This window comes from Artemia franciscana, chromosome 18 (assembly GCF_032884065.1).
Source record: "Artemia franciscana chromosome 18, ASM3288406v1, whole genome shotgun sequence".
NCBI classification, from domain to species: domain Eukaryota; kingdom Metazoa; phylum Arthropoda; class Branchiopoda; order Anostraca; family Artemiidae; genus Artemia; species Artemia franciscana.
In genome coordinates, this window is record NC_088880.1 from 30595752 (window position 1) to 30618497 (window position 22746).

The following is a 22746-nucleotide window of genomic DNA, read 5'->3' on the forward strand; positions in this document are numbered from 1 at the left end:
TGGGCATCACCAACCCTGTTAATGGCTCTGTATCTATTGATATAATACAATCATAGTTGCAGCAGTAGCTGCAACCTAGTAAGGAGCGAACCACAGCACATAGTAACCAAAAGTTAAAAATGTGCTTAGAAGAAAACTACCTAGTAGAAAAAATTGCATCTGATATTGTTTCAAAAATGGTGACTATTACTTCAGTTCGTCTTAAAAATAAAAGTTTATTGCGAAAAGAAATATATGGTGATTTTGAAAAAAAAGTCAGAAACCCCTCGAAAAAGGTGACAGATCGAAATAAAAAGTTTACCATTGGAATAAGTATAGCTGAAAACCTTTTACATGGAAATTACAGTACCCCACTATAAACAACAAGGAAAATCAATTTTTGCATGGGTAGCTTTAGCACTCATGCTCTTTTTATGGCACTTAGTATTAACCAAGTGACTTATAGCGATCGCAAATTCTGTCGGTCTGTCTGTCTGTCGGTCTGTCTGTCTGTCGGTTTGTCTGTCCAGGCCAGCTAGGACGATGAAACTTGGCAGGGATATGAGGGACCGGACCAAATTAAATTAGAAATAGTCGTTTTCCCGATTTGAAAATCTGAAGGGGAGTGGGGGGATGTTAAGTTTGGAAGGATATCGTGTCTCAGAGCTCTTATTTTAAATCCCGACCGGATCCGGTGACATTGGGGGAATTGAGGGGAGAGCCTAAAATCTAGGAAAACGCTTAGAGTGGAGAGATCGGGATGAAACTTGGTGGGAAATATAAGCACAAGTCCTGGATACGTGATTGACATAACCGGGACGGATCCGCTCTCTTTGGGGGAGTGGGGGGAGGGTTAATTCAGAAAAATTAGAAAATGAGGTATTTTTAACTTACGAGGCAGTGATCAGATCTTAACGAAATTTGATGTTTGGAAGGATATCATGTCTCAGAGCTCTTATATTAAATGTCGACCTTATCCAATGAAGGAGAAGTTGGGGGGGGGGCGGAACCTAAAATGTCGGAAATTGCTTAGAGTGGAGGGATCGGGATGAAGCTTGGTGGGAAAAATAAGAACAGGTCCTAGATACGAGATTGAAATAACCGGAACGGATCTGCTCTCTTTGGGGGAATTGGGATGGGGAGGTTAATTCTAAGAAATTAGAAAAAATGAAGCATTTTGAACTTGCGAAAGTGTGATCGTATCTTAATGAAATTTCATATTTAGAAGGACCTTAAAACTCAGATCTCTTATTTTTATCCCGACCGGGACCAGTGTCATTAGGGGGGGGGGGCGAAAATCTTGAAAAACTCTTAAAGCGGAGATATCAGGATCAAACTTGGTGGAAAGAATAAGCACAAGTCCAAGATAGGTTACTAACTTAACCGGAAAGGATCCTCCCTCTTTGGTGGAATTGGGGGGGAGGGGGAGTAATTCGGAAAAATCAGAAAAAATTAGGTATTTGTAACTTACGAACGGGTGATCAGATCTTAATGAAATTTGATGTCTAGAAGTTTCTTGTGCTTTAAAACTCTCATTTTAAATCCCGAACAGTTCCGGTGACATTGAAGGGAGTTAGAGGGGGAAGCCGGAAGCCAAAATCCTTGGAAAACGTGAAATCGGTGTATCTTACGAATGGGTGATTGGATCTCAATGAAACTTGATATATAGAAGAATCTTATGTCTCAGATGCTCCATTTTCAATTCGAATCGGATCCGGGAATTTAGAGGGTTGGAGGGGGAAAACAAAAATCTTGGAAACCGGAAATCTTGGAAAACTCTTAGAGTGGAGATTCGGGATGAAACTTGATGGGAAGAATAAGCACAAGTTTTAGATACGAGATTGACATAATTTTTACGGATCCGTTCTCTATGGGGGAGCTGGGGTTGTTAATTTTGAAAAATTAGAAAAATTGAGGTATTTTCAACTTAAGAACGGGTGACCGGATCTTAATGAAATTTGATATTTAGAAGGAACTCATGTCTCAGATTTCTTACTTTAAATTACGACCAGATCTGTTGACATTTGGGGGAGCTGGAGGGGGAACAAGAAATCTTGGAAAATCTTTATAAATTGCGCATATACGGGACTGACGTAACTGGACTGGATCCACTCTCTTTGGGGGAGTTAGGTGGTGGGGTTCAGTGCTTTGGCGAGTTTGGTACTTCCGGACGTGCTAGGACGATAAAAATTGGTAGGCGTGTCAGGGAGCTGTACAAATTGACTTGATAAAGTCGTTTTCCCCGATTCGAACATCTGGGGGGCTGAAGGGAGATGACAAATTAGAAAAATAGAGGTATTTTTAACTTGCGAATGGGTGATCGGATCTTAATGAATTTTAATATTTAGAAGGACTTCGTGACTCAGGGCTCTTGTCTTAAATCCTGACCCGTATTAAGCCTCTGATCTTCCTTTTAAAGCAATCTATTGATTCTTAGAATTTCGCTAGAGCTCATACCATATGAGCTCTTGGCTCTTCCGATCTCGTCACAAGTGCCATATGAGCTCTTAGCTCTTATTTTTTCTAGCAGGGCTAGGGATGACCAGAACATCATAGAGAAATGTGTAATAGCTCATTCAAACTGAAATTCAATTTACTAGTGCCTTTTTTAAGTGAACAAAAAGACTGGAGGGCAAATGGCCCCCTCCCCAAACGCCCCCTCCCTCCAAATTCATCTAATCAAATTTTTAAGAAAACCATTTTGTTCAACTCAGTTCAAAGGTCCATATCCATATCGGATATCCATATATCTGATCCATATCCGATATCCATATCGGATCGGACGTATCCATATCACACGTACCGGTATGGACGTATTATTATTGGGCGTATTGGTATCGTTGGTATCTTAAACAGATTTTTAATAGCTCATATAAAAGATATTGCTTATATCTATGGCTTTCCTGTAAATTCCACCATCAGCAAGTTCTAAATGGCACTTAAAAACGGCTCTTTTGGTGTTATGTCTCAAATGGAAAAGCTGGGACTATTGGACTACCAAAACTTTTTAGAATGAAGTTTAGTGGCTCATTTGAAAGCTATTGGTCATATCTACGTGATGTTTATCAATTCTACCACCCGTAAGGGTAATTAACAACAATCAAATTTAATTAATGCAATAATTAATTATCCCATAAATAGTTTATTTCATAAAGTAATTTTAAAAAAAATTCTAGAAATGAAGGTTTTTAAAGAAAGTTTTCAAAAGCTACATTAAGTTATATTAACCAAAGAAGGTTTCCGAGGCTACATTAAACCAAAGACGAGCAAAAATAAAGTAAAAAATATTTCAAGGGTAAAAGACCCTAGAAAAGTATCAATAAATAAATGAAACCTAAAACGAACAAAAATTACAATAAACAACACAGTCAAACTGAAAACAAGGATAAAATACCACAAAGAGGAGTCAAGCTAAAAACAACATTTTTGATATCACTTCTTAAGTAGAAATTTGTCTATTTAAAAACTATTTTAAACGATTCAGTGTGAAAAATTCATTTGAAAGAGACTTAAAACAAGAAAGAGAGATAAAATTCAACAACAAAAAACATCAAACGAGATTGCGGCCAGTAGAGAGAAAAGACTAAAACAACGTGGATATTTCGCCTTTATGTAAACTATGCGTCCTCAGCACAAGATAAAAAGAAAAAACACTAAACTAAAAACAAATAAAACCACCACCAATAATAGTAAATACAATTGCCGCAACTGATCCACGTAGGGAAAAGAAGCTATTAGAGGTACTTCAATGAGAACATCAAAGCAACTGATGAAAAATTAAAAAAATTGAAACTAAGTTAACTATTCTGTTGCGAAATAATCCTCATGTTAGCTAATATAGAAGCAACTTTTTTTGGTCCAATAGGTGATCTTGTCCTCCGGTGATTATGTAAAATTTTAATTCCCTTATTGACTATTGGTTCATTTTTCAAAAGACAATTATAAATTGGATCAATATTTAAATTTCCCTTGTCCTTGTTTATTGAAAGATTAGCAAACATATATTTTTTAATTTCTGTAGCCTGCCTTGCCCATTGAGAAAAACCCCTATCATTAGAAATAGCTGTAGCCTCATCAAATTGTATAAAATGTTCAGGATGAAAGAATGTATATCCAGCCAGAGCCTAAACAAAAGTTTCAGGAGGCTTTTTTAATTGTAGGGTTTTTTCTATTGAGTTGTGTTGCTCAATAAATCTTTCAACAAATTGTTGGTGAGTTGTTGGTTCCAGATTATCGTTAAGATAATCTATGGAAATGTTATGTTAAATGGAAGAGATTCTTGGCGGAAATATAATATACATCATCTTTTGTATTAGAGCTATGTAAAGAGTTAACATTCGATTTCACTGAAGAACTGCTTAATATTTCAACAATTTGCGGAGTTGTTGCCAAAAGTTGTTGTGATGATTTTAAAAGCATAGTTCACAAGGGTCCAGGAAGAAGGAAGCCAATTTCTTGCATAAACCAAAGGAAGTACCTTTGTTCAAGTGGTATGAAATAAGCTGAGCGTAATTCCTAGTTGATTCTTCAATATAAAAAGTTAAAAGTAGTGTTTTATCCGGATTGGTATGAGGATTACCAGTTCTTTGAATATAATACTGAGAACGATGCTGCCTTCCCCTTCCTGCGTTTCTTTTTCTCCAGTGGTACCAGGAACGACCAATTCCAAAAAGCTTGGGTGGAAGCCAGTTGGCAGCAACGGCACAAAATGAAGAGCAAAGAAAAGTCAAAGAAAGGAAACTGGCAAGTCATTTCTCTTCCGAGTAAAATAAAGCAGCTCTGTTCTATTTTTGCAGCTTCGTCAATGATAGCGGTCATATGGATTTCCTACTTGACAAAAGTACTTGAACTAAGGTTTAGGAGCAAGCAAAAGGTGAAGAAACAAATAGATTTTTTGGGTCGTTGCAAGGCTTTAGGATTTTTAGATACAGGACATTGGCTTTAGGAAAACTAAAGAGTAAACGGCAAATTGTTCGAAAAGTTCAAATTTTAGTGATGTATGTGGCAGCTCTTGATACCCGATATAGAACATACAAATTTGCCTGTCTACCCAAAATCTCTCAGAAAAAATTCATCGACTTTCTGTCAGCAATAGTTAGGTTCTAGACGAATTTTTGAATTAAAAATCTAATTCTGTGATATGATATCCGATGCTCCTCATTCTGATAAGCTTGCAGGCGTAATCCGCAATACCAGCTCGGAAGGGAAGCTTAGAAAGAGACTATTAGATGTTAGCAGGGCTAATGAGTAGGCCGGACAGAGTATGGCAGAGAGTATAATAGAAAGATTGTTAAGGAGAGAAATTCCAATGGATAAACTAGGTTTCAAGTGTTATGACTATGCAAGGCTGATGTCTTGTCAATTTAATGGATTCCAGCAGGAAATATCTGAACTTCATGACTGCAGTGTGCCTGACAGGCCCAAAGACTAAACATTGTTATGCAACATAGTTTTAATTCATTTCTTTAGATACTTGAGATTTTTAACATCCTTGACGAAATATACGTGTTCTTCTCTGTATCTACAAAGTATTTTGCCTCCCTTAAAGGAAAACGCTCTTTGATTGAAAACAGCCTTAATCCCCAAAACTTATCACGGACTCGGTAAACTGCAAAGGCTAAAACCATACAAGCAATAATATTTTAGTTTGAAGCAATAGTCTCAGCTTTTTACAAAACAAAATAGATAAAGAACACCGATGCAAGTCGAAAGCAGCTATGAAGAAGCTTTCCGAAAGAAAGTCAGAGGATAAAACAAATGATTTCATTGACAGTACAAAGCTGTTTGCCAGAATGAGAGAAGCTGATCCAGAGGCAGATTTCGTCAGACATCATCGTCGGTGACTTGGACCATCTCGTTTTGACAGCTGTGCTCAGAGTCAAGCCGAGATCTCAAAGAATCAGTTCTATTATCAAAATCTTAGAATTTTGCTTGAAAGGTTGACTGCAATAATAAAAAATAATCTCAGAGCCAGTCTTGTGAATTTCTTGCTATTCTGATCATAACTTTAGCCCCTTTTTTAAGAAAAAGGTTTCAGTTGCAGATATTGAGCTAACAACAACATTGTTTCCAAACCAGAAAGACCTCCAGATTCTGCTGCTTTTCAAGTAGAGCATGAAAATCTGTTTCAATTACCATGGGGTTACTTGCTTCGGAGAAATCGTAGGTAAAGGAAATTGCCGTCAACGTCAGCTTAAGCAAGCCAATCGCCTTTGCAAATTGGCTGCTTGACAGCACCTTTTGGAGTTGTCGCTGCCCAAAGAACATTTAGTAAGCTCAAGTTTGTTAACAATTTGCTGAGAACTGCCATGGTTGATTTTGACTAGGTTCCTTTTATTGCTTGCGAATGAAAAAAGCCTCTCCAATACCATTGACTTAAACGAGGTTGTCTAGCGGTGGTCCGCATTGAAGAACAGGCAACTACAAACATATCTGTTCTTAGTTGCACTTGTAATATTCCATTTTAGCTTCTTGTTTCTTTCCGTAGATAAATATAGACGGTAGAGGATTAATTATGATAAATTTTCGCCGGTCATATAATGTGACCTAGGAGACGTTTAAATGATGGGATCTCACCCTCCCCCTGGCCTTGGTCTTTCGAGCCACCCCTGATCGAATCGTATCAATAAGAAACTGAATCACTAGAGACCGAGTAAGCTGACAAACACTAAGCAAATACAAATCGAAAGGAAAGAAGATTAACGACTCATTTCAACTATTTATCAAAATTGAGCAGGGAAAAGAATAATTGGCACATTTAAAGAGGACATAAAAACAAATTTACAATACCGCTGCACGAACAGAGTGGGGTTTAAATTTTCCCAATTCTTTGTAGGAAATAATTTACGTGGCTCTGATTTGAATAAATTTGATTATAATAAATTGATTATAAATTTGGTTAAGTGAGAAGACGGATTGAATATTTTAAGAGATAAAAGATCATCCTTATTACGAAAAAAGTTCATCATCCAGCTACTGACTGAATCCTCAAACCTGTTAAACCAAATATGATATACTGCATTGGTCAAAATGGTACGGGGACAGTAAGAGAGGGAGTGTTATTCTTTTGTATTATAATGTATGCGCCCAAAAATTGAGCAGCTAGTTCTTCAGTAGAGGTACTGTGAACAGCGGAATGGCTAAATAGTGGAAATACAGGGGGTAGGAAATTTGACCGGACATTAGAACGATTTTTATTCAATTAACGTAACAAGGATATTTCAATAGCCCGATAATCAATTGAAAGTACACCAGAAATGGCGGCTATGACCTCACTTGAAGCAGTTCTAAAAGATTTGCAAATAAAGGAAGCCCTTTGACCTGAAAGTAGGGCTTACCTTACATTTGTTTTCCTGATTGCTATAATCCATAAAGGAACAGCATATTGAATAGCATTTACATTAAAAAATGTAAAAGAAACATAAAGCGCAATTTTGAGCGCCTTATAATGGCTTTATCAAGTCTAATTTATAAGTAGCGACTCAAAATAAAAGTAACCTTCTAAATGATCCTTTAGAGTGGCTTTAAAAAAAATCCTGCCTCGTTAAAAAAAAAAAAAAAAAAAAAAAAAAAAAAATGCTATGCCTCAAAATTTTATTAAATCAGAATGTCTATATCTCCGGTACACAAGGGTTCAGTTTTCTGTCGTTTATTCCGATCTCTTATTCAACCTCTTATTCAACGTCACTCTTATTCTCTTATTCAACGTCACTCTAAAGGATCATTTAAAAGATTTACTTCGTTAAAAAAAAAAAAAAAAAAAAAAAAAAAAAAAAAAAAAAAAAAAAAATGCGATGCCGTAAAATTTCAAAATTTCATTAAATCAGAATGTCTACATCTCCGGTACAAAAGGGTTCAGTTTCATGTCGCTTATTCCGATCTCTTATTCAAGCTCTATTAGCTATGGCAAGGCCACCCAGCTAATTCTAAATAGCTTGAGCACACAAACTTAAAAGCTTGTAGTTTAAAAGCTTATAAGATCCAAGAAGACAAAACTTTGTGCCTTGCTTCGAATTCGGTTCACTGGTACCGACAGCCTTGTTGTAGCTACATCATAAGGTCTCTACTAGCAAACTCCTAGGTGCTTAAGCGAGTGTGGACAAGATAGAATAATTCTTAAAGGTACCACAACCTTAGTTTGTCTTATTAGTGCTCAATTTATTTATAAATAAAAAATTATCTCCGCTGGCACGCAAGCGATCTTCCACTTGCATAACATAACTACTTAAGTGGGCACTTACCAGTAGCTTGTACATCCATTGTTCTATATTTAACGAGTTTTAAATGACTGTTGCGTGACTATTCTCTCTTAGCAAAGTAATTATAAGTCTAGAATGAAGGTAAAACGGAGTATAGTCTAAATTATCATAGTCCATGATCATGATAGCTTTTCATGATATTTCACGCTATGTATCCTAAATCTTTAAGCATAAGTAGGTTGATTTAATTTTGTTTTAAGTATTATATCTTGTCAGTTTTGTCAGATTTGTCAGTTACACTTATCTGCTTATCATTTCTTAAGTTTTAGCGTCAAAGTGCTTGATTGTATCTTCAATTTGTGAATCTATACTATTATTAAACATGGACTCGGACATGGAGACGGATTCCTAAAAACAGGGACTCGAAATGAAGACTTACCACAAGCATTTTTTTTTCTGATTTAACGGGAATCATGTTAATTATACGTACGAGAAACTGAGTTCAATCCGGCTTTCTAGGGCTATATTGAGAGAAAGGTAAAGTTGGCTAGGACACATTCCGTGTAGGATAGATGATCAAACAGTTCGTGGTAATGAACTGTAGTCAAACAGTTCGTGGTAACGAACTGTATTAAGGAGCGACCCAGCTCAATAGTAATCAAAAGTCTAAAAAATGGAATTTCGATGCCAATAGTTACATCAAAAGAATTGAATTTTAATGTTGATTTTCAATATATAAGTTTCATCAAGTTTAGTCTTAACCATCAAAAGTTACGAGCCTGAGAAAATTTGCGTTATTTTAGAAAATAGGGGGAAACACCCCCTAAAAGTGATTGGATCTTAACGAAAATCACACCATCAGATTCAGCGTATCAGAGAACCCTACTGTAGAAATTTCAAGCTCCTATCTCCAAAAATGTGGAATTTTGCATTTTTTGCAAAAAGGCAGATCACGGATGCGTGTTTATTTGTTTTTTTTGTTTTTTTTTTCCCAGGGGTGATCGTATCGACCCAGTTGTCCTAGAATGTTGCGAGAGGGCTCATTCTAACGGAAATGAAAAGTTCTAGTGCCCTTTTTAAGGGACCAAAAAAATTGGAGGGCACCTAGGCCCCCTCCCACGCTAATTATTTTCCCAAAGTCAACGGATCAAAATTCTGATATAGCCATTTTATTCAACGTAGTCGAAAAACCTTATAACTATGTCTTTGGGGACGACTTACTCCCCCACAGTCCCCGTGGGAGGGGCTACAAGTTACAAACTTTGACCAGTGCTTACCTATTGTAATGGTTATTGGGAAGTGTGCAGGCGTTTTCTGTAGGATTTTTTGGTTGGGTGAGGGGTTGAAAATAGGGGGATAGGCTGGGGCAGCTTTCCATCGAGGAATTTGTCATGGTGGAAGAAAATTTCCATGAAGGGAGCGCAGGATTTACTAGCATTATTTAAAAAAAAGCAATGAAAAAAGAAACATGAAAAAGTTTTTTTCAGCTGGAAGTAAAGAGCAGAATTAAAACTTAAAACGAACGGAAATTATTACCAATATGAGGGACTCACCTCCTCCTAATACCTCGCTCTTCACGCTAAAGTATTTTTAGTAATTTCAACTATTTATTTTACGGCTTTGGTGATTCAGGGGTCATTCTTAATGAATTGGGACAAAATTTAAGCTTTAGGTTAAAGAGCGAGGTACTGACGAGGGGGCGAACCCCCTCATATATGTAATAAAAACATGAGAATGCAAAACTTCTTTACGTAAGCTAATTTATAAGTTACGTATATCTTTTACTAAAAAAAATTCGTAAAAAATTAAAAGTTCTAGTTGCCTTTACCTTAATTAACCAAAAAATCGGAGGGCAACTAGGCTTCCTCCCCCGCTCTTTTTTCTCAAAATCATTCGATCAAAATAATGAAAAAGCCATTTAGTGAAAAAAATATGCAAATTTCGTTTTAATTATTCCTCTGCGGAGAGCCAAAATCAAAACATGCATTGATTGAAAAACGTTCAGAAATAAAATAAAAAAAAACAAGTTTTTTTAACTGAAAGTAAGGAGCAAAATTAAAATTTAAAACGAACAGAAATTACTTTGTATATGAAAGGGGCTGCTTCCTCACCAACGCCCCGCTCTTTACGCTAAATTTTTTTTACTGTTTTAAAAAGAAGAGTTGAGAGAAAGAGTCAAACTTTAGCGTCAAGAGCGGGGTGTTGATGAGGCAGCAGCCCCTTTCACATACGAAGTAATTTCTGTTCGTTTTAAATTTTAATTTTGCTCCTTACTTTCAGTTAAAAAAAACTTTTTTATTTATTTAATAGACTACAAGGATCGCTCTTTGCGGTCGCCCATCTAGGGCCAAATGAAAAGCTGGTCACCCCCAAATGGTGCACGAGGATATCGCAAGGAAAGATTTAAGGGAAATGGAAATTTCTTGAGAGGGTGTAGAGAAGAAAGGCATTGAATAGAATGGGATGGAGGAGGAGTGTGCGTAGATGTATTAGCCTCAGACAACTTAGTGCCGCAGTGAGTTGTTAGTAATGGTAATAGTAGTGGTATGTTAATTATCCTAAGGAACGCTCAGTAGCCATACATAGCTCAACCCAGAAATCTTATTCCGAAAAAGTATGTAGGCCTACTCAAAATAAGAACCAAAAAGTGACTAAACCGAAAGAAATATCCTGTCGAACTCTAATTCTTCTTTTTTAGGTAGATTGGAGGACCTAGACTTGGTAGATAAAGACCATTTTTATGATCTATTTTATTTTTGTTCATTTATATTTATTCATTTTGTTTGTTAATTTTATTGATTTATTTAATTTGTTTTAATGTATTTAAATTATTCAAATTTTGTCCTGTTTTATTTTTATAATTTATTCAGTTTGTTATAATTTGTCGCATTATTTATCTATCTATTTAGCCTGTTCACTTTATTTATCAATTTTATTTTGTTTATTTATTTTTAATTTGTTTTATTTATTTGTTTTATTTTTGTTCAGTCTATTTGCTTTGTTTTGAACAATATTGTATTTTTGATTATATTATTTGGAAGTTAATTTTTAGAATTGGTAATTGGTCCTTTGTATTGAGTCATTAAATGTCCAATTTGTTTTTTTCAATAATGTCAATAAATATCCAATTTCTTTTTCAACTTTTCTCAGTGGACTGTTAATTTAACTAATTGATTTAGCTGATAACCGGCTCAAATACTATAAAAGATATTTTAATTATTACATAGTCTTTTAGTACACCGGCAATCGGAAGCAAAAATCCTCTTTGATTTCCAGTTCCATTCAGTAGCCTGCTTTGAATATATTTCACTTTGCTTTGATATCACAGCGTCTCACTTCCTTTTGGATATCTTGCCGACTTATTGGTTGCAGTTATTAGTTGCAGTTGGTGTTCAATATTATCAAATGTATGCTTTTACGATGAAAAGATTAAATGGGGCTTAGATAAAAGCGGGGCTTATTAAAAAAAAATTCCTAAAGTGTCTGCTTCTTCAGGGAACAAGAAAATAAAAAAAAAAAACAGAAATAAAAAGCTAATCACACTTTTGGAGCGACTCAGTTTTGAAGGAGATATCTTATTTCGTTTAGAATGCCTCAATTCGTTTTGGTTTGGTTATATACTTTTTAATTTTAAGCTTACGCTACTAGCAACTACCATCAAAAGCGACTTTTGCTTTTAGTGTCAATCTGTTTTTGTTGGGATGCTCCGTTTTTTTCTGATTTGTTTTGAATTTCTGTTTAGTCTTAAATTTTCACTGTTAGCAATGAACATAAATATCAACTCACGTTTTCGGAATCACTCTATTTTGAAGGCAGTACCTAACTTTGTTTTGAGTGTCTCAGTTCTTATTGAGTTGTTTTAATTCCTACTACTACTACTACTACTACTACTACTACTACTACTACTACTACTACTACTACTACTACTACTACTACTACTACTACTACTACTACTACTACTACTACTACTACTACTACTACTACTACTACTACTACTACTATACTACTACTACCACTACTACTACTGCTACTACTACTACTACTACTACTACTACTACTACTACTACTACTACTACTACTACTACTACTACTACTACTACTGGTAGTTCTAGCAGCTCACTACAGCACTAAGCCGTCTGAAGCGAGCACGTTCTTCCTCCACCCCATTTTATTCAATGCTTTGATCTTTACACCCTTTTAAGAAGTTTTTTTTTCCCTTAAATATTTTCTTATGACATCCTTACTTCACATTCAGAGGCAATTTGACTTTTGCTTGCCTCGTAGGCGGTTGCCTTTAAAGACGATCTTAGGCAACCTGTCATCCTTCATCCTCAGAACGTGTGCTAGCCATCTAAACCTATCTTTTATTTTAAACCTAGAGAGCGGGATGGGCCCATATTTATCGCACAGCTTACTGTTTGAGATACAGTCAGTCTGTTGGATGCCCAAAACAATCCGTAGGAAGTTTATCTGGAAAAGAAGCATGCTAATCATCCTCCGTTTTTTGGAGCATCCATGGTTCAAAATCATACTTGACCACTTTTATCGCTGTAGTTTTCAATATTCTAAGCTCAATGCGCAGACTTATCTCCCCATTATTCGAAAACTTTTCAAATGTAAAAAAAAAACACCCAGGGCCTTGGTTGGGTATTCCACATTTAACATATTCACTATACCCACCGTCGTTTCTAATAATACATCCTGGACAATTGCAGCTATCCACTTGACGGATCTTTTCATTACCCAATATCTCCTCTTTACTTTCACTTATTTCAAGCCTTAGTGACTTTGTCTTTTTGACATCGATTTTCAAACCTATTCTCGTACCCTGAACTCACAAAACCCCTAAAAATTTAATTTTGCAGACAGTTTCATCTACAATGCTTAGATCACCGGCGTAATGTAAGCCTAGGGAAGTTTTACTTCCCCAATTGATTCTATGTTCTCCCATTGCCATTGATCTGCTCCTTAGGGAAAAGTCAACTGGCTTCATTGTAGTTGTGGTTTAATATTATTAAATTTACCCTATTAGCAATCAGTATAAAAAGCATCTCCAACTTTTGGAATCATTCTGACGGGAGCGGTTCAGTTCGTTTCGATTTGTTTTTAGTTTATATCTAATATTATTTTTTTTATTTTAGCGATGAACATCAAAAGCAGCTCCAGCTTTTAGAGTCAATAGCATCACAAGATTTATCTCCCGAAACGGAGGCACAACTAGTATATAACCTTACATCAAGCAGTAAGATAAGGGAGTTCTCCCCAAATTCAGAGCCTTCATTTTCTGAGTCTGATGAACCAATAACTTATCCTCAAACCGAAAGTGGTGAATCACGTGACTCGGAAGACGTTGAAGAGTTAATCAGACAAGCACGATATCATTGATGCTAGTGGATAAGGTAGGTAATCAGGATTTGGCAGCTAAACCCCTCTCATGATCCTAGAGACGGCTAAAAGAATACGCCCCCCCTCCACCCAATATAATTGAATTTTACTGATAGGATCATTTTGTTTTTAAATTTATGCTATACAGTCATATTTTTGATATGAATAGGCTAGCAATCTAATCGGTAATAAAGCTTTATAGATAAGCACAATTGTGCTTATCTATATAAGCTATATAAGCTTATCTATGTGCTTATCTTATAAGCACAATTGTGTTGCTTCAAGAAAGATCAATATGGCTTTATTTATTTTTTTTTACTTGGCCACTTATAGCGGCTGTAGAAACATTGGAGGGGTTCGTTCTATTTGAATTTTAGAATTTTGGAGTCCTCTCTGAGGGTTGAAAGTGATTGGAGGACAACCAGCCTCCCTTCTTCAAGCCTTTTAGCTATTACTCCTCGACGCCAAGAAACATCTGATACTAGCTATTTTATTCACAATAGTCAAAAGTTCAAGTAGTTACGCCTCCAGGGATGACATAATCTCGACAGCCCCTGAGGAAGGAAGCGTAAATTATGCAACTTGCCTATTTTTTACACATAATGTTTTGATATCTGGAAAGGGGGCATGTTTGACCCTGTCTGAAAGGGCTAAGGGTATGTGGGTAAAACTTTTAGGATAGGTTGAGGAGGATGTCAAACTAAATAAAATCATATTATCAGTATTCGTGTTATCAAAATATTGTTACTAAATTTTCTGAGGAAAGGCTATGGATACTAATCTGAAATTTTTCAGAGTGTGTTGACGGGGACGTGGTACTGAGTCGAAGTGCATTATGAGTTTCCAGGTTATCCAAAAGGTATATTCGCGATTTCTCAGGAACGACAAAGAGTGCTAACTTAAAATTTTTAGGCCATGTTGAGGGATATTGAAAAAAAAATCACACCATGTGTAGTAAGGCTGTCAATAGGGTGCATCTTATATATCTCAGTAATGGTTAAGGGTATTAAATCGACACTTTCAGGGGATGTTGACAGGGATTTTGAACAAAATCAAAGACACTTAGTGTAGGGGGGAGGAGAAAGCACTAAGCAATCCGGAAAAAAAATGTGTGCTATGTGACTATGGAACCTATAATTCATGCACGGCAAGGTTGTGAGAAAAATTACAATTTTTTTGTCCCAGCTTGTCAAAATGGCGTTTTATAACATCTCAGGAACTTTTAGGGGATGTTTAGGGGAGCAAGTAGATGATGAAATATCATCCTGGGAAAGGTCAGAGCTACTTCAAAAGGCACTATGTGGATCCAAGCTATTAAAATTCGAAATTTGCGATATTTCGGGCACGGAAATGTACCATTGAAATAGGAAATTTAAAATTTAAATACTTTTATTTATAGTCAAAATAATTTGGTTCAAATGCCCTTTATAAGATTCAAAAGTGACTGGTGGGTGACCAGACCCCTTCCATATACTTTTTCCTACCCACCTCTACATTCCAAAATATAAATGATTAAAATTTTGATAATCCCAAAGTTTTTCAAAAATCAAAAGACGCTGTGTACACCCAATTTTTCAAAATATTTACCGTATCTTGAAGAGGGGTTAATATACTGAGTTGAAACTTTGACGGAGTATTCGAGGCTAAAAAGATTTGATTAATCGTAGTCCTGTTTCTGGTAATTAATGTTTTTTTTTTAGATTGACCTGATTCCTCATCGTAACTTATGTCTTTTTGGCTCTCATTTATTCATTGATAGCAATTTTAGTGTTCTAACTGTGAACTTTTATACGTATTTATTTTTTGTCGTCTTTGGTTCAATATAGCTTATTAATTTCCTGTAATAAGAAACTTCTGTTCTGGTTATAGCTCTTTTCAATTAATTAACATAGAGAACAGTAATTCACCCTCCCCCTCCCTTCTCAAGTATCTTGCAATAGATAAAACTAATACTGTCTTCTATGGAACGAAAATTTAAAAACACAAGTATCCGTATAGGATATTTTAGAAGCTGTACGGCTTAGGCCAGCAAATAAAACAAAATCGTAAAACTTCAGATTTTAGTAGATAAAATTGCTCAGTGTAAAAAGCTATGGTTTCGCCATCTAATCCTTTTTGGCGTTACGGGACGGGCACAGTTAAAGAATCAATCATTCTTATTCAGTATTATAAAGGACACACCTCAGGTAAAATGTGGCATTAAGTGAAGCTTCAAGCTTGGCAGGATCGAATTGATGTACTCGTCCAATGTTTTGGGTACCAAGGGTGGACATAAAGAATGAAAAAAAAAAGTAATTGTAATCCCGGCTCTGTTAGTATGGAATTTATCCAGAGTTGTTGGATGCAGTTGTTGCTTGTTATGCAGAGAGTTGTTATAATTGTTGCAATCAGGTTCATATATTAAAATATTTCAAGTATTAAACATTATTGCAAAGCTTGCTAATCCTGCAGATTATTACTATAATTTTCATTATTATGGATGGATACAAAACAGAGTCGAGGCTGAAGTGACAAAAGCCTGTTCGGGGAAAAAAGCCAATTATGTGGCCCGTTCTTTACACCCTACCGAGAAGTTCCCATTTCCCTTAATTTTTTCCTTGTGATATCCTCCCACCCCATTCGGGGGCAACCAGTTTTTCGTTTGACCCTAGATGGGCGGCTGCAAAGAGCGATCAATGGCAGTCTATCATCCATCGTACACAGAACGTGTGTCCGCACCCAAATACCTGCTCAGGTACTGATATTTTTCCGGGGTGGATAATTTGCTCTTGCTTATGTTTTCCCCCTTCATAGAAGAGTCTTCCCTGGTATTAACAAGACGTTCACTATTGTTTTTCTGCAATACCAAGAACAGCATCCACAAGTTTTAGGTCAGCCTGAGCAGGCAGCACTGAAGGGGAAAGTCAACCACCACTTGTCAACCATCAGCAGAAAGCTGAACTTTGTCCTAAGAATCAATACTAACATGAGGACTTCTTTGTCCTGCCTTTCATTGCACCTTCTACTACACGAGAGCTCCAGGAGGTTCGCCCTTCCCCTGTGATTGATTTGAAAGCCATTGTTGGTTTCTGTCCGTCCAATCCAGGAAGTATATTCCAAATACCCTTCCGTGTGATCAGGCTGGGCAGTGACTTGATATTTGAAATCGGCGGGAGCAGGCTGGCCTGTATCTTTGTCTACTACTCTTTGGGGAACCGAGATAGGGTTGTTACAGTACCTCCTAATTTTAAATACACATTAATATGCACACAGACAACTTAAGCTAAAACATTAAAACAATTGACCTGGTGAGCATCCACTAACAAATACACAATGTAGCATTTAATTATCATCCAACATCGTTAAATCGCCAAAAAACTCGTTTCATCTTTTTATTTTGAATCTAAGACAACGCCCAATATTTTTCATCCCTAAAATCTGCTAAGAACATAATATTTAAAGGTATTACATCCTTTCTTATTGTGTGAGTGGAAAAACAACCTATAGTACAATATAACGTAACTTTAATTTTTTTTTTATAATCAAAAAATTAGACAATAAGATAATTTGGAACATTAGCAACATTGAATGTTAGGAACGTTGGAGCATGTTGCATATATTTGTCGGATTCTTATATGGGTTTCTGATGCCTTAAACAAGTGGCACTCACATAGTTGAGATTTTGGCCCTGTTTGAATCAAAAGATATCTTTTTTACAAAAAAATGGCAGAAAATAGCAGCTCATCGATGTGCAACCTTTTTTGGCTACTTAGAAAGGGTACTAGAATTGAAAAATAATCATCTGAATAAATTTTTTCTCTATTCTCTTTGGCCATAAGTTGAGTGAAGCATTCCTTATAAAAAGTGGGAGAGAGGGGTGGCTTGGGAGTTTCGACTATGGAAAAATAAAAATTCGGGAAATTTTCTAGTTTGTCAGGGAGGTAGGGTTTTTTACACGCTCGTTTTTCTTGGGCTGATGCTCCCTGTCTAGTTAAGTATGCGAATCTGCTCTTCGATTTAATTTTTAAATATAACAAATTTTAAATATTTGGGATATAGGGACACATTTTTGGAACACAAAAATTTAATAATGCACATAAATGAATGAAGTCTCTGATGGATCAAGTATTCCAAATGAATCTCTCGCAGCCATTGTCTTGCGATCGTGTAAAATGTGGAATTTTGTACATTTTTGCCGGAAGAAAGATTTCGGATGCGAGTTAGTTTTTTTTTTTTTTTTGCTCTAAGGGTGATCATGACAAACCAATGATCCTAGGAATTCATGAGGAGACTCATTTGAAGAGTAATTGAAAGCTGTGGTGCCATTTTAAGTGCCATTAAAAACGATTTTGCCTGGGAAAACTGGCATTTTTTTACATTTTTGTGGCAGAAACTAAAACTATTTACCAAAGTTGTCCAATTTGCTATTGGTGAAATTTTGAAATGACCAAGCGATTTAAAAGTATTAAAAACTATATATTGAGCTTCTTAGTTACTGAGAAAGTAATAGGCCCCTCAAAGTATCTATTTTAATGTCCAAATTCCCTAACTTTCCTTGAGCCTCCAGATAAAAAGAGAATGAGTTTCAGGAAAGGGAGAGAGTGAGAAAATTGATCTCTTACCTGTGTTGAATCCCTGCAAAAAAAAAAAATTCCACATCTTTGGTTTTGGCACTAGTGGGGAAACGGGGTAATAGTGCCCCTCCCATTATGATAATCTTTCCATGTAGCATAAAAGATAGCATTCAAGCATCTAACAGCAAAAAGGTGGAAAAAGTGAGGCAGGTAATCGTGAGCCTGGAAGAGTTTTTTGGGGGGGCGGGGGGGAGTGGGTTGTAGATAAGCTCTATCTGGAGCTTGGATTTCACCTACTTGAAATGGTAATATTTCTTATTCCCTATTTATAAGCATTATTTCATTATATTTAAACTTATGTATAGTATGTATCTAAATATGAGGGACCCCTATTTAGATGTTGTGATGGCTTAAGTGACGTAGAAGATAGTAAATGGCGCAGAATTCCGGTTCATATGAAAAATAAGGCCCCTTTCCACCCACCCGAAATTCTTTCATGAAAATACTATTAAGGAATTATTAACCAAAATTGCTGTTCATGGGAAATTTTTATTGAATACTCAAGTTTTTGTTCAAAATTTTAATTCTAATCCCAAATTTTGTTTCTTAAGAAGAAAAACTGAAAAAGCGGAAAACTACCAATAAATTCACAATTATTGATACATATAACTTAACAGTAAGAAATTGAGGGCTGCTGCCCCGTATCATATCTTGGTTAGTCTTGCGCATAATTTGAAACACGATCAGGAATTAGATCAGAAATCAAAAACAGTTCTTTTTTCAACTGGGAGTAAGCAGCAACATTTAAACTGAAATGAACTGAAACTATTCAGTAAGCGTCAGGGACTTTCCCTCCTTAATCCCTCGCCCTTTACGCTGAAGCTTGAGTTTTTGAACCCATTTCTTTAAGAACGACTACCGAAAACCAAGGGCCGTTGAATAAGCGCACGAATCTTTCTTAAAGCTCAAAAAACGTTAGAGTAACAGTTAGAGATTGAGGAATGAGCAGTCTCCCTCATATACGGACAATATAATGACAACCACATATACGGAAAACCACATATTATTTAAGAATGACTTGTGAAAACCAAGGGCCGTTGAATAAGTGTAAGAATATTTCTTAAAGCTCTAAAAAACATCAGCGTAACGAGTGAGGGATTGAGGAAAGAGCAGCCTCCCTTATATACGGAATAATTTCTTTTTATTTTAATTTTTAATGTTGTTTCTTACTTATAGTTGAAATTACTTGTTTTTTTTTATTTAATTGATAACCTGGATCCACATAATGTCTTTTCAATAGCTCTACCCTATCCCCAAATCATAAGCCAGCATCCACATATCTCCCTGAAGGCAACCTCACATAGTTCCCTCACATATTCCTTGAACGCTCCTGAAATATTACAAAAATGTTATTTTGACAACCTGGCTGGGAATATAGTCCTTTGATTGTTCTCACATCTTTGTCATGCATGAAGCTGCTTAGCCCTTTCTGCCTCCCCAGAAACTAATTTCGAAGATTTCTTATCCCACCCTCCCCTTCCTTTTTCCAACAGAAGCTAAATGTTTTAACTGTGTCTTTTGATTTAGTTAAAAATTCCACTAAACATTCACTGAAAGTTTCAACTTAATACCCTAAGTCATGCCGAAAGATATTGCATATGCACCTTTATGATAACTTTCGTTTTGTTTACTTGTTTTTTATCAATATCCCATTAACATACCCTTAAAATAGCAACGGGATTCCTAAGGTTGTCGACTCGTTTCGACAACTTTATTTTCGGCACAAATGAAATCACAGGATTAATGATTCTCAATAGTAGCCCAAAAAAGTTGTCAAGAGTTCGATTAGTTTTTGCAGTTCGAACAGTTATGAGGCTGAAAACTGACAGCTATGACTGCCATCCTGGTATATTTATAACATTAAAACCTTAAGATCTGTCTCTTCGTTGAGGTTAGACATAGAAAATGCAAATTGTGTTCCATCTTGAGTATGTAAATTATGTTGCATCCGGCTCCATACTCTCATTACTATTTATGACTACAATCCTGGTATATTTTATAATGTTAAGACTTTAAGATCTCTCTCCTTGCTGAGGTTGGACATAGTAAATGCAAATTATGTTCTATCCGGATCCACAATATCATTAGTAATTATGAATACCAGCCTGGCATATTTTATAACATTAAAACTCTAAGATCTCTCCCCCACTGAGGTTGGACATTAAAAATTGCAAATTATGTTCCATCCGGCTCCACAATATCATTACTAATTCTGACTAACATACTGGTATAACTTATAACATTAAAACTCTAATATTTCTCTCTTCGCTTAGGTTTGACATAGAAAATGCCAATTATGTTCCTTTCAGCTCCAAAATATCATTACTACTTATGACTACCTTCCTGATATATTTATAACGTTAAGACTCCTCGCTAATGTTGGACATCTGAAATGCATATAAAAGCATAACATATTTACTTATTATTTATTTATTACGGTAAAATATCTCCTTTTTCATTTAAGTACCATATTTATGCCATGTATTTGTACCTGCATGTTTGAAAATGACAAAATAGTCCCTAAGGTAGTTTCTTCATGCATCGTCTATCAAACAGTTCGTGGTAACGAACTGTAGTAAGGAGCGACCCGGCTCAATAGTAACCAAAACTCTAAAAAATTGAATTTTGGTATCAATAGCTACACCAAAAGAATTGCATTTTAATGCTGATTTTAAATATATAAGTTTCATCAAGTTTAGTCTTACCCATCAAAAGTTACGAGCCTGAGGAAATTTGCCGTATTTAAGAAAATAGGAGGAAACACCCCCTAAAAGTCATAGAATCTTAACGAAAATCACACCATCAGATTTAGCGTATCAGAGAACTCTACTGTAAAAGTTTCAAGCTCCTATCTACAAAAATGCGGAATTTTGTATTTTTTGCCAGAAGACAAATCACGGGTGCGTGTTTATTTGTTTGTTTGTTTTTTCGTTTTGTTTTTTTTTCTTTTTCCCAGGGGTCATCGTATCGACCAAGTGGTCCTAGAATGTCGCAAGAGGGCACATTCTAACGGAAATGAAAAGTTCTAGTGCCCTTTTTAAGTGACCAAAAGAATTGGAGGGCATCTAGGCCCCCTCCCACGCTCATTTTTTTCCCAAAGTCAACGAATCAAAATTTTGAGATAGCCATTTTGTTCAACATAGTCGAAAACCATAATAACTATGAATTTGGGGATGATTTACTCCCCCACAATCCCTGGGGGAGGGGCTGCAAGTTACAAACTTTGACGAGTGTTTACATATAGTAATGGTTATTGGGAAGTGTACAGACGTTTTCATGGGGATTTTATTTTGTTTGGGGGGTGGGGCTGAGGGGAGGGGGCTATGTTGGGGGATCTTTCCTTGGAGGAATCTGTCATGGGGGAAGAAAAATTCAAGGAAAAGGGCGCATGATTTTCTAGCATTACTATAAGAAAACAATGAAAAATAAACATGAAAACGTTTGTTCAAATGAAAGGAAGGAGTAGCATTGAAACTTAAAACGGACAGAGATTATAACGCATATGAGGGGTTCTAAGAATACTTTAGCATAAAGAGCGAGGTATTTAGGAGGAGATAAATACCTCGCTCTTTATGCTAAAGTATTTTTAGTAATTTCAACTATTTATTCTACGGCCTTTCTGATTCAGGGGTCATTCTTAAAGAATTGGGACAAAACTTAAGATTTAGTGTAAAGAGCGAGGTATTAACGAGGATACAAACCCCCTTGTATACATAATAAAAATATAAGATTATGAAAGTTTGTTACGTAAGTTGCTAATTTATAAGTTACGTATATTTTTTACTAATAAAAACGTTCGTTAAAAATTGAAAGTTCTAGTTGCCTTTTTAAGCAACCGCAAAATTGGAGGGCAATTAGGCCTCCTTCTCCACCCCTTATTTCTCAAAATCGTCTGATCAAAACTAAGAGAAAGCCATTTAGCCAAAAAAAGAATTAATATACAAATTTAATTTTAATAATTTATGCACGGAAAGCCAAAACCAAACATGCATTAATTCAAAAACGTTCAGAAATTAAATAAAAAAAACTAATTTTTTTAGCTTAAAGTAAGGAGCGACATTAAAACTTAAAACGAACAGAAATTACTCTGCATATAAAATGGGTTGTCCCCTCCGCAATCCTTCGCTCTTTACGCTAAAGTTTGACTCTTCGCCACAATTCTACTTTTTAAAACAATTAAAAGCTTTAGCGTAAAGAGCGAGGTATTGCGGAGGGGACAACCCATTTTATATACGGAGTAATTTCTGTTCGTTTTAAGTTTTAATGTCGCTCCTTACTTTCAGCTAAAAAAAATTAGTCTTTTTTATTTAATATGAATGAAAAAACAGGCTGATTTTCAATAGTAGCCCAAGAAAGAGCGCAGCAGCTCAATGGACGACGTATGATTTGAACGTCTGAGAATTAAGACTGACGGCTATAACTACTACTCTGGTAGATATTATAATATTTAGACTCTAAGATCCCTTCCCTCACTGAGTTTCGACTTCTGAGATGTTTCGGCAAGCATGAAACCTTTATTTAGTTGGTAATTAATTTACTTTTGGTAACCTATCTCTTCTTTTATGTAAGTA

General features: G+C 35.8%; 1 protein-coding gene across 2 annotated transcripts in view; it reads left to right on the forward strand.

Moving 5' to 3' along the window:
* LOC136038862 (disintegrin and metalloproteinase domain-containing protein unc-71-like) overlaps positions 1-22746 on the forward strand; it is a 237913-nt gene that overhangs the window by 207600 nt on the left and 7567 nt on the right. For both annotated transcript variants that reach the window (XM_065722314.1, XM_065722315.1), the window contains exon 19: positions 13319-13576. In XM_065722314.1, the coding sequence (XP_065578386.1) occupies positions 13319-13562 (244 nt within the window). In that variant the 3' untranslated portion in view covers positions 13563-13576. The remainder of the gene's footprint in view (positions 1-13318; positions 13577-22746) is intronic.